Source organism: Populus nigra, chromosome 3, assembly GCF_951802175.1.
Source record: "Populus nigra chromosome 3, ddPopNigr1.1, whole genome shotgun sequence".
In the NCBI taxonomy this organism is placed as follows: domain Eukaryota; kingdom Viridiplantae; phylum Streptophyta; class Magnoliopsida; order Malpighiales; family Salicaceae; genus Populus; species Populus nigra.
Genome location: NC_084854.1, coordinates 21,767,076 through 21,782,509, shown reverse-complemented (window position 1 = coordinate 21,782,509; position 15,434 = coordinate 21,767,076). Strand labels below are relative to the sequence as shown.

Below are 15,434 nucleotides of genomic sequence, written 5' to 3'. Positions count from 1 at the left end.
GAAAAAGAAAATAAACAATTTGTTGTTTGCTTTCTATTATTGTTGGAAAATTAGGGGTTTGAATTTTTTTCAATTTAAAACTCAGTTTTAGTTAAAAACATCTAGAAAACACCATAAACACCTAGATAAACCTATCTATGGCCACCAAAAAACATCTCAAAAAACCAAAATCAATTTGAAACTAAAATAATTCTCCTGGTTGGATCTACTTTCTCGGGCAAGGAAAAGAAAAAAAAACACAGGTCAAACTACCTTTATAAAATAAAACTCATTGTCACCAAAATGACACCTAGGATAGCCCATTGGCCTATACTAAGCAAGAAAAATGACCAAACAAAAAAAAATGGTATTGGTAACGTGTTTTTTAAAGAAATGAAAATATTTTATCCATAAATTTAAAATCTGCTGCATATTAGACGATATTTTTATCTATCATTGAGAAGATAACACATGGGATTAATCTAGGTCATTCCGGGTTAACATGCGAAAGTTGCGGGTATAATCTTGAAAAAAAATTAAGAACCCAAATCTCAAATTAATTTAATGTTGAAGGATAAAATTGACAAAAAAAGAAGTGAACTTAAGTCAACCAACCAAACTCTCGATGCAAGTCATGTATGCCATTAGATTCCATAATTTTTTTATTTTATAAATTATTTTTTATTTAATAGATTTACATCAAAATAAAGCAAATGTAATATTTTCTAATGAAGTATTTTCTAAAAAGAAAAAAAAACATGATAGACATGAAGATTGAGATGGTAAAAGTAAATTGTTGATAACAAAGGGTGAAACACCAATTTTTTTAATTTTAAGTTAATTAAAAAAAAATTCATCGATAATAAAGGGTGAAATTGCATTTATTTTTTAAAAAACTAAGATACTAAAAGTTCATTTATTTAAAAAAAAACGAAAAACATGGGAGACTAAAATAAATTTTTTGTATGAAATTCAAAGCCACCACTTATATCACTCACCATATTCATTTTGGTTTTCTCACTTTCAATCCAACCTTTCAAAAAAATATAATTAAATGCAAATTTTGGCTTAAAAGAGCTCAATTGTGTAAAAAAAAATTTAGTATCAAAATAATTTTTTTTAAAAAAATTGACCATTTCAATTCATAATGATTTGTGAAAGAGTGCACAATGAAAATAACTATAATAAAAACCCTACATGTTTTAGCTTCACGCTTAATATCTTGGTTATGTCTCACTCCAGTTTAGTATGGTCACTTAAATATACAATTGACTCATTGAATTACTTGAATTTGATTAACTAAGTTTTATTGATGATTCAAAATAAAATTTGGCACGTCCACGTTTTAAGTTGATGGATTACCATGTTGAACTACCACGTCAAATTGGAAAACTTCATAGAAGATTTAAAAGAAAACTCAACCTCACCAAGTCCTGGATTGATGAATTACCAAATTGATTTATCAAGTAGAACCAAGTTTTATATCTGTTTATTAGCGAAGAGAAAAAAAAAATCGGTCTTTGAAATGTATGAACACAATCAATCCATCTAGTAAATATCCTCACGTGACTTAATTGATTTGACGGGTCAAAAAATAACTTGAATAATAATAAAAATATGGTTTAACTTCACAAAAAATTCCAATATGACAATTTTTTATTAAAAAAATATTGAGATGATAACATATTAAGAGGGTGCTTGATAGTATAGTAGCGGTTGCTTTTCAAATAACTTTCTGTGCCGAAATGCATTCCATTGATTTTTTTTATTTTTACAAATTATTTTTGACATCAGCACATCAAAACGATCCAAAACGTACAAACCATATTAAATTTTAGCAAAAAAAAATTAATTTTTTTGGGAATGCGGTTTGCACCGCGTTCCCAAACATATTCTAAATCCGTCCAAGTTTCACAGCTTAACCCATCAAACTTGTTATTCGGGTCGTGAACTTTACTAGGTTTAATAAAAAAGAAATTGTTAACTATTTTTTACTTAATTATGTAATAAAAAAATTATAAGCTCGTAAAATTGAGCATCTATCAAATTCTAAGATGTTTGTTTGAGACCGTTGCAAACTATAAAAAACAAATTATAAAGCCTAAATCGATGAAATTAGAAAAAGTCTATAAGAAAATTAATAAAAATTCAATATTGAATGATGAAATTGAAGAAAAAATCCAAAAAAAAACAAGGCAGGCAGTGATGGGCCAAGCCAACGTGCCTAGCCCTAACAAAAAAATCCAAGCTCATGTCTATTTTTTATTTTTGCATCAAGAGCAAACGACGAATCAAACCAAAATTGAAGAATGAAATAGAAAAAAAATCAATGAAAACTCAATGTTAAATAATAAAATTAAGATAAAATCAATGAAAAAAAGCTAGGTGTTGATGGGCCAGGCCCATGTGTTTAGCCTTAACCGAAAAAGCCCAGATGTCTTTGGATTTGGAAGCCTAGAGTTATGCTTGATTTTTTTTTTATCAGGAGCGGATATCGTATCATTCATTAATGGGTTTTATTTTTGCATCGTCTGCTTCAAGTTTTTTTTTTAATATATAACACATGTTGTAGCAGCAGGCAACCAATTGCCTACCTCACACTCTAGAACTCGACCACTATTGTGATGGTTGAAGGGAATGAAGGAATGTGTTTTGGCCTAAAAATTTATTTTTCGGCTATTTTTACCTGAAAACACCATAAAAATCTCAATAAACCATCAACCAACGTTAAAACACCCTAAAATCACTCAAAAAACAATTGAATCAAAGAATTATAAACTAAGCCCGATTTACCTTTTCAACATGTCTAAAGAATAAACCACTACCATCGAATTTTCATTGTCGAATGAAATCCTTTAATATAAAAAACAATGGGTTTTATTGTTGAAAAGTGGTTATTCACCAACTTTCTCTCTTGTTCATTATTTTCATGCACCTTTCTCTCTCCCTTTTCAAACTTCAAATGTGAAATGTTAAGAAAATAAAAGTTTAGATTAAAATTAAAATTGCAAAAACTAAAGGGATTGCAAAGTAAGAGTAAGAAAAATTAGTTGACTAAAAATGACTTTTTCTACTAAATTTGAGATTGGCTATGAGGTTTTTTTTTATTTTACACTTTGGTCCTCTATTGTTGATTGCTTTATTTATTTAATTTTTGTTGATAAATTAATTATGAAATTGGGCATAAAAGACCATTTGAAGCAAGAAATTTAAATTTGATGTCAAGGTATTTTTGTATTTTTACAAAGGCTTTTTTTGTTGTTATAATTTGAGCTAAGGAGCAATTTGACATATGACCAAATATAAAAAATTATAAACAATTAAAATGTATAGTGGAACTACAAAAATACCCTTAAAAGAAAAATATTTAAATATAGTGTCAAAGGACTTTTTAATATTTTTGCAATGACTTTTGTGTAATTATTAAATCAGTTTAGGGGTAATTTGATATTTGACTTAATAAAAAAAAAGACAAGTGCATGTAGCACACTCACTAATGCATGAAAGGTGCCTGCACCCTTTAGGTGTTGTGCATGAAGCCTCCTGACATCTAAAATTGTGATTCCACCATGTCATTAGAAGTGCTTCCATGTCCTTTTGCTTGTGGAGATGCGCATGTCGGTGTTGATGATTTGGTTTATTACTAGTGATTGACTCTCTTGGTTATTGACATTTTAACTTTAGTCTTTATTGTTTTGATTTTGATTTTTTTTCTTAGCTTTTTTATAAAAGTTTTATTTGTTTTCAATTTCATCATTTCATCCTAATTTGCTATATATGATTTGTTTTTCAATTTAGTCTTTATTCTTTTGATTTCTAATTTTTTTTTCTTGGTCTTTTTGTAAAATTTTTATGGGTTTTTAATTTCATCATTCAATTCAAATTGATGGTATTATGTTTCCATTTTGATTCTTATTTTTTTGATTTCTAGTTTTTTTAGCCCTTTTGTAAAAGTTATTATTATTTTCAATTTTACCCTCCAATCAAAAATTTATTTTTTATTTTTTATGTCAATTTTGATTTCCATTCTTTTAATTTTTAGATCCTTTTGCTAAATTGGTTTTTCCTTTTAATTTCATCTATTAACCAAACATAAAATTTATTTAGATTCTTATTTTTTTGAATCCTTTTGTATAATTGAAATTCTTTCTTTAATATTATTTTTCAATATTTAATTGATTGAGAAATTAAACTTCATGTTTTTTTTTTCATATAGGGCGCTTCAAGTCTAATAATTCGGGTAACGAATTTGAAAAGTTAACACAAGTTTTTTTTATAATAAAAATGACTTTATTTTTTTACCGAGTTTTTTCCAATCTCATGATTTGGGCTACGGGTTTGGTGAGATATCCCGAGTTGACTCGGTCTTGATTATCGAGGTTACATATTTATCATGCTAACTCGGGTTGACCAGAATCAATTTTTTTGTTATTTTTACTGCATTTTGTTTTTTCATATTTAAAAATTTGTAAATTAAGATATATTGTTTATCATCTTTTTTAAAAATATTTTTCCTTTAAGTTTTTCTAATCATTTTTTTTTATATAAATGTGATCTAATTATTATTATTTTTACCTTATTGAAATAAAACTACTTTATTTGATCCGGCAGCATCTATGACCCGAGATGTCGATTTTTTTTATAAACAAATCATGCTTTTGATTCACGAACATTATTTCCTGCGCGAAAAATTATTCCAGCTTCGCCGCGAAGCGCTGACACAAAAGATAGTTTACCAAATCATGTGATTCAGTTTTCCGAAGTTAACTGAAAATGCCATAAACAGTAGGAACCCCACATGTTTGAGATCAGATACATATGATATTCTGTGTCCCCATCAAACAAACACACACCGCTTACCATCACCAAAATGTACCACTGCTTGCCACTCATGATCATGTACCAGTAATTAGCAGCAACAGCTCTCTATCCCCCCTCAAACTACAAAACATGAACTTAGTTCACTCTCCTTCACACTCACTACAACTCCCCAAATTCATTTCCCATTTCCAAAATACCCCAAAATTCTATCCTCCAAAAAGAGTTACCACTTCCAATTTAGAAACAATTGGCAGTAACATTTTTAGCAATTCAACAGCATTGATTCCCATTAAAGCAGCAAGTGAAGGAGTGGATACAGCTGTAGTAGTGGTGGAGGAGGAGGAGCCTAAATTGAAAAAAATTCAGGTGTTTGAAGGCCATCCTGCACCATTTGGTGCAACAGTTCGTGATGGTGGTGTCAATTTTGCTATATTTTCTGCCGACGCAGTTTCTGCTACTCTTTGCTTGATTTCACTCTCTGATTTGCCTGAGGTTGATTGATATTCAAAACCCTTTTTTGGTTTTCGGTAGTAGCTTTGTTGTTTGTCTAAAGTTCATATTTTTAGCAGAGTTGAAGATCCATTTTAGTTTTTGATTGTAGCTTTCTCATATGGTTTAAAGTTCACGTTTTTATGAAGTTGAATTGATTCTTGATTGTAGCTCTATCATATGCTTTATAGTTTCCATTTTTATGGAGTTGGAAACCACCCATTTGATCCTTGATTGCTTTTTTGTTTTGAAGTTCACGATTTTTAATGAGTTTTTTCTGTGAATGAATAGTAGAGGCTATTTTATAACAGTGAAGAATGATTGTAGTAGAGTTTTGTTGTTTGTTTAAAGTTCATACTTTTTGTTGGAGTTGAAACCCATTTCGATTCTTGATTATAGGTTTATCGTTTACTTTGAAGTTCACATTTTTATGGAATAGGAAACGCCCTTTTAATCCTCGATTGCTTTCTTGGTTTTAAGTTCACGTTTTTAATGAGTTTTTGCTGTAAATGAATAGTAGAGGCTATATTATAATGGTGAAGAATGATTGTAGTAGTAGTTTTGTTGTTTGTTTAAGTTCGTACTTTTTGATGGAGTTGAAGACCCATTTCGATTCTTGATTATAGGTTTATTGTTTACTTTGAAGTTCACATTTTTATGGAATAGGAGACGCTCATTTGATCGTCGATTGCTTTCTTGGTTCAAGGTTAACGTTTTTAAGAGTTTTTGCTGTGAATAAATAGTGGAGGGTATATTATAATGGTGAAGAATGATTGTGGTTGTCATTTTTCTTTTAGTTGTTTTGTCTGGTAGTTTCATGCTTAATAAGTTTCTCATTTGAGGGTACCTCGAATGATTATTTTTATGGCCATTTGCTGATGCAGAATAGAGTGACTGAGCAGATTTTTCTTGATCCTTTGACCAACAAGACTGGAGATGTTTGGCATGTGCTTTTGAAAGGAGATTTTAAAGATATGCTATATGGGTACAAGTTTGATGGGAACTTTTCTCCTGAAGTAGGACTTTACTATGATCCTTCTAAGATCGTATTGGACCCTTATGCAAAAGTTAGTTTCTTCCGTTACCTTTTTCATCATCTGGTGTTGTTCATAAAGTTTTGCTTTGTGTAGTTATAAGCAAATGCTATGAGCTCTGATATTCTATTCATTTGTCTAGTCAGTTATTAGCAGAGGGGAGTTTGGTGTTTTGGGGCATGATGATAATCGATGGCCTCAAATGGCCTGCATGATACCCACTGCAGAAAACAAGGTACTTGAGGCATAATTCTCTTACTTAATGTGTGCGTAAATTTGATGCCTTATTTACTCAAAAGGGACTACCAAGCTGTATCCTTTAAATTACTAGGCAGTTTACAAAGAAATTAGCAAGGAATTGTATTATTATACACTCGCAGGCAGGGAATCTGCTAAATTTGAAAATGGCTTCCAATTGTATTTTGATACCTGTTCCATACTTGTTTAATCTACTATTGCCCTAACTTTAGTTAAAGCATTTGGCCATTGATTTCAGTTTGATTGGGAGGGAGATTCACCATTAAAGCATCCACAAAGAGATCTAATAATATATGAAATGCATGTTCGAGGGTTTACACAGCATGAATCAAGCAGGACCGAATTCCCTGGTACATACCTTGGTGTAGTGGAGAAGCTTGATCATTTGAAGGTATGTTTCAAAGACGTATATTTGATCTCATGAGCAGTTCTCCACATTTGTTTTAAGAAAAAATGCTGTTCATAATTGCACAAAATCCTCATTTTTGTTGTTTTTGTGATTACAATTAATGGATTCCAAAATTCTTCTTTTAGTGCATTTTGAATTTTACCTTGTGTATGATCCTTCAGATATGTTTAACTGTGTAATGTCTTGCTGAAGCTGCGTTTGTTTTACTTGCACCACTGGAGATTGTGCAATTATGAGTAATCTATAGCTGCATGTTTTTATTAACCATTTACTGTTTTTTCAGGAACTTGGTGTCAACTGCATAGAGTTAATGCCATGCCATGAATTCAATGAGCTTGAGTACTACAGTTACAATTCTGTCTTGGGTGACTACAAGTATGATAATTTCCTTCTTGTCAGTGACTTTCTTTGGGATACTATTGAAGATTATTAGCTCATGAATGTTTCCTAGAGAATCTATGTTACATTTTATATAACTAAACAGCTCCTAAGTGAGTCCTTGTATGGCAAATTTCATATTTGGAGTTCATCAAGATCTTTGACAGTTTGCTTCTTTGATTGCCTGTAGCCTCTGAATGCTTATTGGTCAAAGATTTTTTAGTTTATTAAAAATGATAAATTATTGCGACCCTAGAGATGTCCACCTTATTCTCCTGTTTGTAATTTTTTTCCTATCTTTCTCTCTTTCCTTTTCTTTCACCTATTGGAAAATAAAATGACAGTATTGATGATTGATGACGTTTGAGGAACAGCATAATGATGCGTTACATTTCATATGATGCTTACCAACAGTTTCTTCTACAGGGTTAATTTTTGGGGATATTCTACCGTCAATTACTTTTCGCCTATGACAAGATACTCATCTGCTGGCACAAGGAACTGTGGCCGAGATGCAATTAATGAATTCAAGCTTCTTGTTAGAGAAGCACATAAACGAGGAATTGAGGTGACAACTTGCTGCATTATGATATATGATAAAGCATGTCTTTTGGTGAGTTTATCAAATATTAGTTTCTAATTTTACTCGAGCAGGTGTTCATGGACGTTGTTTTCAATCACACAGCGGAAGGAAATGAGAAAGGTCCCATTCTGTCTTTCAGAGGAGTTGATAACAGTATCTATTACATGCTTGCTCCTAAGGTATAGTTCTTGATATTGTAGCAATTCCATTCTGGTCCAAAACATTTTACAAAACATACCAACATATTGCTGCTATATTTTAATTTCCTCTTGTGGGAGAAAAACATGCTTCTAATATCCCAAGTTTGTCTGTATTCATATTTGTTAAGATTTATGGTGCAATCAATACTTCTTCAGTTCATCCCTTAAATAAGAAGCCATTACTTTTTATTCTTTTTTTTTAAAATATCTAACAATAAATTGAAAATATGCTGAAATGGTATCACAACATTGCTTTGTGGCCCATATTTGTTTTGTGAATTTATTATACTGTATTGGCTTTATGGATACCCGTTCTGTCTCCATGTCCCACTTTTGAGTTTTTATGCTGTCTCTGTCACAACATGGCAAAACTCGATAGTTTGAAGAAATCCAATGAGGAAAAAGAATATAAGAATTTGGATGCTTTTCAAAAGACAGAATTTGTGATATCTTTTATCTGAACACATTATTATTGTGATTTATCATGAGCTAAGTTTTACTTTATGGTATTTCAGGGAGAGTTCTATAATTATTCAGGTTGTGGCAACACATTCAATTGCAACCATCCTATCGTGCGTCAATTTATATTGGACTGCTTAAGGTAGAAGCACATGAGCTTTCTATTCTGAATTTCTGGCTAATCTGTAAAGCAAAATGGACAAACTAGAAAGAGATATTTATCGGCTTTGTTATGTTTCTTGATTGCACCTTATGAATTTAGTTTCGACATAAGAAAAGGTCATGGTTTAAAACTGTGAGTTACTTTGATCACATGTTACTTGTTCATTGCGCTTTGTGTCTAGGCTACTTGAAAATGTTGTGCTTAAGTGCACCTTCAGCTTTGTAAACACCCATCACAAAGGTAAGTGGAAGGTTTTCATTTCACATGAGGTTTTTGTGGTGAGGCATTCTTAAGAGTTTTTTTGTCCCTCTTCTCTTATTGAGGTTCGCTGTTGAATAAATTCGGATGGCTGATGGTCTATGAGGCCATTAAAATAGCCTCGGATCATAGATTAAAGGAATTTCCTAAAATCCAAAGTTATTTTTTTACTTATTTCAGTTGATAATGCTGTGGATGTTATTTAATGCATTTAAATGCTGGCAATGCTTCATGAAATGGCATATCTTGAGGGCCTTTTTATTTCGTCCCTCATCCTGTTTCTATGGGTGAAAGGATTGTATGCCAGTTGTTAAACACGTGTATGCTTTATCGTTATTCCTTTTGTCATTCTTGATTGGTTGCCTTTTATTGTTGCTTTGCTTACGCTATGGGTTTTTCTCTCATGTTTGTTATTCTTTAAATGCAATTCTTCTTCTTTACTGTGATATGAGCAGGTCTCACTATTTCATTTTTGTCTTGCAGATATTGGGTGACAGAGATGCACGTAGATGGCTTCCGCTTTGACCTTGCTTCTATTATGACTAGAAGTAGTAGGTTGTACCTATTTTTTCACTGTAGACCCTATTCTTGTTCACTTGTGTTGAAGACTGGACGTTTCAATTTTTATGTTGATGAGTTTTTTTTTCCTCTTAACCAGTCTCTGGGATGCAGTTAATGTATTCGGGAGTCCCATAGAAGGTGACTTGCTGACAACTGGCACTCCTCTCAGCAGCCCTCCATTGATTGACATGATGAGTAATGATCCCATACTCCGTGATGTTAAGGTACATGTTTTTTTATTTCCTTCTCCATGCTCCCCAGGAAGTGTGCTCAGATCAGTTAAGCTCACAACATCAATTTAAATCCTCTCACAATGTCTTGGATAGCTTATAGCTGAAGCATGGGATGCGGGAGGATTGTATCAAGTTGGGATGTTTCCCCATTGGCGTATTTGGTCAGAATGGAATGGGAAGGTAAGTGTGAATTTAAAATTGTCAATTCTATCATTCCAATTGGCGACTCAAGGTTCTCAACGCGATGCTGCATGGATAACCAAAATACATAGGCAGTCTATTATACCCCTTCCATTTCTTTCACCTTGTTATCAAGAGGAAAAAAGTTTAGCAACTTTAACTTTAGCATTTTCATTTCTATCTCTATCAAGTTTTTGCTTGTTTTGATTTACAATCTGTTTCTTTTCTAGTATCGAGACATTGTGCGGCAGTTCATTAAGGGGACAGACGGTTTTTCTGGGGCTTTTGCTGAATGCCTCTGTGGGAGCCCGAATTTATACCAGGTGTGTCTTTAGTCTCTCTTTGTTCAGTTCTCATCTCTGTTAACCTTTTATTGGACAGCATTAATCTTGTTTACTGGTATGAACCTTTTCTTTTATTTATTTGTGAAATTACTTTTTTGCTTTTGTACTCTCTAAATGACAAATTTGCAGTGCACTATTCATTGTCTCGAAAATGATTTATATCATGAAATTGGGTATGCGAATATTATTATATGACATGAAAGGAGAATGACTTAACTGTAATTTACTACCACATCTTGACCTTTCATTTCAAGTGTCCTCTTCGTGTAACCAATTTCGTAATGTGTAGCTGCACTCATATAGTCTTGGTTTAGTTACCAGACCATTTAATGCACTCTCCGTACTTGACTGATATATAATGATATAGTTGCTGGACTGTCCAAAGGGAAATCTACTAAATATATGACATAGATACTTGATGTAACACAAGATAGATTCTAATTCCTGGAGCATATTCTGCTCTATGATCCATTTGAGCATGTTATTTTGAAATTCTATTCCGCAACATTGTAATTTGTGGTTTCTAAATGAGTCAATGGATCAGGAAGGAGGAAGGAAACCATGGAACAGCATCAACTTTGTATGTGCACATGATGGTTTTACTTTGGCTGATTTAGTGACATATAACAAGAAGCATAACTTGGCAAATGGCGAAGACAACAATGATGGAGAAAATCATAACAATAGCTGGAATTGTGGACAGGTATTAACCTTAACAAAAAAACTCTATGCTTTTTATCTTGAAAAAATAAAAAATAAAAAATAAAAAAACCAAGTACTCTATGCTTGTACTTGGGTTTTGTTTGGGCCATGTCATATGCAATTTATCTGGAATGCACAAGTATATGAGGTTTAGGGCACATAGAGACCACTATAATTTATCTAACTTGTGCACTTGTTCATTTGCATTGAATTAAGCATTCATTTCTTGCTGTAGTAAGTGAGCAACATGACAAAATGGTTAAATATTGCAAGAACTCTTTCTGCTACTCATACTCCCCTTCTCAGGTTTTGCGATGGCAATTGTTGTTTTTCCTAGTACTTGCATTAGACTATTAAAGCGCATGGTTTATGTCAATTCATTTTGTTTCATCAAAATGATTACATAGGAGGGTGAATTTGCCAGCATTTCAGTGAAGAAATTGCGAAAACGACAAATGAGAAATTTCTTCCTGTGTCTCATGGTTTCACAAGTAAGGCTCAAATTCTACTCTTGTTCTTGCATTTACTTATCTTTTAGCCTGATGGTTTAACAATTGACATTTCTCTTATCTGAGCAGGGTGTTCCAATGATATACATGGGTGATGAATATGGTCACACAAAAGGGGGAAACAACAATACATATTGCCATGATAACTATGTAACTTTCTACACCCAACCACTGCTCAGATGCTCATATCCTCAATCAAAGCTTACTGTTGATTATGTTCACTATTTGTCCACTACCATGCAGATTAACTACTTCCGCTGGGATAAGAAGGAAGAATCCTCATCAGACTTCTTTAGATTTTGCTGCCTCGTGACCAAGTTCCGCCAGTGAGTATATCCTTGACGTGAACTCTACTTATGCATTTGCCTTTCTTTTCACTCGTTTCTCTCCCCAGATTCATCTTATGAGTAGTCAACTTGCAGTGAATGTGAGTCCCTTGGCTTGAATGACTTCCCAACAGCAGAGAGGCTGCAATGGCATGGTCATGATCCTGGAACACCAGATTGGTCAGAAACAAGCCGTTTTGTGGCCTTTACATTGGTATGCTTTCTCACTGCAACTAGCATGTCACTTCTTGTTGTTATACTTTCTGGGCATGTGATTGAGCAAGAAAAAGGAAATATTAGGAGTGGCTATGCATTCAAAACTTGTGACCATTTTGAGTGCGGGCATAACCAACAAACATGTGCTTTATGATTTTAAGTTGAACTTATTAGAGACCAAAGATGGGACTCATGCATAACAAACAGTATTGAGGACACAGGAGGAAGATGAAATAAGGGAAAACTTGCTGAAATAATTCCAAGTCTCACAAGGTTTTCCATATTAATTATAGCTGGTTCTATCCCAGAATGAGTGGATTTTTTTATTACTGTTTCTGCCGTTGATCTCAATCTTCTGCGTACACCCTCTTGCCACTTTGCTTCCTCAAACTAATTTATGCATTAATGGTTCCCTTTTATTTTATTTTATTGTCAGTTCAGGACATCCTTGGTTTATATGATTTATCACTTCTTGATATGCTTTGAGCCAGATTGACTCGGTGAAGGGCGAGATCTACATCGCCTTCAATGCTAGCCATTTGGCAGTTACCATTACACTGCCAGAACGGCCAGGATACAGATGGGAGCCCCTGGTAGACTCTGGCAAGCCTGCACCGTTTGATTTCCTTTCTAGTGACATCCCAGAAAGAGACCTCGCAATTAAACAGTATTCTCACTTCCTTGAGGCCAATCTATACCCTATGCTTAGTTATACTTCCATCATCCTCGTACTCTCTCCCAACGACAATGCTTAACTGTCTAAACCTGGAACCAACAATGTGTGCAAGTCATATTGTATGGAAGGGGGAAAAGAACCCTTGGAAGTTGAAGAAAAGAAGTTTACAAGGATTTCAGATATAGTTGGGGCAATAAATGTTTCCCCTAGAAGCTGGAAGCATAATGTATAGAAATGGTTTAGAAGTGGGAGGATGAAAGTTGTGTATAATTTTCATCGCAATAAGCATGTGATTTCTTCACAGCAGATCATGTTGACGAGAATCATTCTGGAGGTTGCCACCAACCTGCATGTGTTTAATCATTTATGCTTGAAGTAGTTTGTTTAGCGCTTGAATTTATATATTGCTTCTAAAATTGCTGATGGTTGCTGCTATTCTTATTTGACCATGAACATAATTCGAGGGGCTCCCCTGATAATTTATGGGGGTATATGTATCCTCCCTGGTCAGGGGGTTTTCTGAGTGGGGTGTTTAAAAATGTGGTTTCTGTCGGGATTTAAAATGGTTTTTTTCTTTATGGAATATGTATTAAAATAATATTTTTATCATTAGCAAATCAAAACAAACAATCTGAAAATATAAATTAAAAATTAAATCTAAAAAAACTAAGAATATTTTTTAATAAAAAGCTAATTATTATTTAAAATTAATTTATCATTCATGTCATGTTAATTAAGATAAATTTTCAACACCTCATGTACAATTAGTAGAGCTCGAGATCGGGTTGTGGGATTCTTAAAGTTTCAATGGTGGATTCATACGAGGGTTTATACCTAAATTGTAATTTTTGGAACTATAATGGGTAAATGAAAAATATCCTAAATTATAGGATACTGATGTAATTTTCCCCTGTCATCTATTATCTACTCCACACTGACGAACGTGTCTTCCCCTCTGAGCGAGTAGAGCTTGTGTTGTTCTATATGCATCAAGTAAACTATACTATTATACTCTCCTCTGCATGCCCTACCATATTTCTCCCTCGAGAGGTAAAAAGAAAAAAAAGAGGAGAGCAATGGAAAAGAAGAAGCAGTGTGGCAAAACCGTAAATAAAACAAAAAACCGGCTTTCTTTCTTTCTCAATTATCAGTTGTTCTCTCTGGATCCCTCCAGAAACCCATAGAAACATCTCCACCCTTCTCCTCCTCCCCCCTCCCTCCCTCCTTTCATATAACCACCCAAAGTAAAATAAAATCTAGAAGAAACAAAGGAGCAGAACAAAACATCAAACAGTTTGGACAGTTCAATGAAGATGTTGAAGAGAAAAGAAGTAGATGAAGTCAGTGATGATTTCTCTGATTTTTCCCTCTCCGCTCCTGCTCGTAAGATTCGCCGTCTTGTACTGGTACTTACTATCCTCTCCTTTAGTTTTGAGAACTCGAGATTCTTTGCTAGAATAATCATGGGTTTTGTGTTGTTTTTATGTTAGGGTGCTGATTTACCGCCAATAATAGAGGAAGAAGAGGGATCAACGGTGCCAGTTGGGTTTGTTGAAGAAGAAGAAGAAGGGACCGGTAGTAGTTTTATTAGTAAAAGGAACAAGGGAGTGCAAATTGAGGAATTGATCATGCCGCCGCCATCATCATCATCAATTTCTGATAATGAAGAGAGGGCTATTGTTTTATTCAAGCCTGTTAATAACCTGCACATGCTTCATCATTCTCCTAATGATTTCTCTGTTTCTCTTGATTCCAACATCATTTCAGGCTTCAAAAGTAAGTGATTCAGCTAATTTCTTTGATGGCCTTTTGTCTGTAAGTGGAATTTGATGGTAAAAAATTGATGGGTTGTCGCTAAAATTAGATAATTTGTGTGCTTGCAGATCAGTTTCTATGGTCAAGCCAATCTGGTCAAGTAAAACCACCTGAAGAAGAAGAAGAAGCAGGAGCAAGAAGGGATTATAGCATGGCTGTGGTGCCTTGGGTTCCTTCTCAAGCTCAGCATGCTTTTGCAATGATGGATAATAATGCTAGTGCTCCGCAAACTGAGGGTGCTGTCGAGTTGATGGATTTTGAGGAAATGGGAGAGGCAACAATGGACATTGAAGAAGACAATGATACTAACAATTATAGTGAAAGTGTAGAGCTAGGGCAGGCACAAGGGAACCAGGCATTTGGATTTGGTGGAATAAGAGCAGGGAGTGATGGCTTCCCTCAGTGGTCCCAGCAACATTGCATGATGCCACAGATTGCTCAAAATGCCAACCCAACTCCTATTACTTGGTTCCAGTAAAGAAGGCTTGCTTGTTTTATCATTTGCCTCCATTTTTTGCAAGTGTTTTTCATCTAGAATGCAATGGAAGTAGGGTCAGAAACTGGGGAATGTAGAATGTATATATGGAGTGGGGAGACTACTCGAAAGGGTTACTCTGGTTTTCTTGGCTATTTTTGGGAACCCTCTTTTATTTTGGTTCTTGGAGACTGAGAGTTCCTTGTATGAGAAGACTCTTGAGGGTTTCTTTTTCAAGATGAGGAGCTTATTGTAAGAAGAAAGTTTAGATGAAATAGTAAAATGGTGAATGCTTTGGAAATTCTTGTTTTCTTCCAGTTAATGTTTCTTAAATGGTGGCTTATCACGTCATGTTCATTTTGCTTG

The 15,434-nt window shown here is 33.8% G+C and overlaps 2 protein-coding genes across 3 annotated transcripts; both read left to right on the top strand.

The window, feature by feature from the left end:
• Nucleotides 1-4,644: 4,644 nt before the first annotated feature.
• Nucleotides 4,645-13,178, top strand: LOC133688019 (isoamylase 1, chloroplastic-like). The gene is made up of 18 exons (XM_062107387.1): nucleotides 4,645-5,292; nucleotides 6,174-6,356; nucleotides 6,466-6,558; nucleotides 6,820-6,972; nucleotides 7,274-7,365; nucleotides 7,795-7,936; nucleotides 8,023-8,130; nucleotides 8,667-8,752; nucleotides 9,515-9,586; nucleotides 9,690-9,816; nucleotides 9,919-10,005; nucleotides 10,236-10,328; nucleotides 10,894-11,052; nucleotides 11,459-11,542; nucleotides 11,630-11,710; nucleotides 11,804-11,886; nucleotides 11,983-12,100; nucleotides 12,594-13,178. The coding sequence occupies exons 1-18, from the start codon at nucleotides 4,798-4,800 to the stop codon at nucleotides 12,855-12,857; spliced, it is 2,520 nt and encodes an 839-aa protein (XP_061963371.1). The 5' UTR covers nucleotides 4,645-4,797; the 3' UTR covers nucleotides 12,858-13,178.
• A 658-nt stretch (nucleotides 13,179-13,836) lies between these two features.
• LOC133689530 (uncharacterized) lies at nucleotides 13,837-15,369 on the top strand. Of its 2 annotated transcripts, none has more exons than XM_062109389.1 (3): nucleotides 13,837-14,161; nucleotides 14,269-14,554; nucleotides 14,662-15,369. In XM_062109389.1, the coding sequence occupies exons 1-3, from the start codon at nucleotides 14,114-14,116 to the stop codon at nucleotides 15,069-15,071; spliced, it is 744 nt and encodes a 247-aa protein (XP_061965373.1). In that variant the 5' UTR covers nucleotides 13,837-14,113; the 3' UTR covers nucleotides 15,072-15,369. The 2 variants fall into 2 exon arrangements, with proteins under 2 accessions (XP_061965373.1, XP_061965372.1); XM_062109388.1 differs by having other exon boundaries at nucleotides 13,842-14,184.
• The last annotated feature ends 65 nt before the right edge of the window (nucleotides 15,370-15,434 follow it).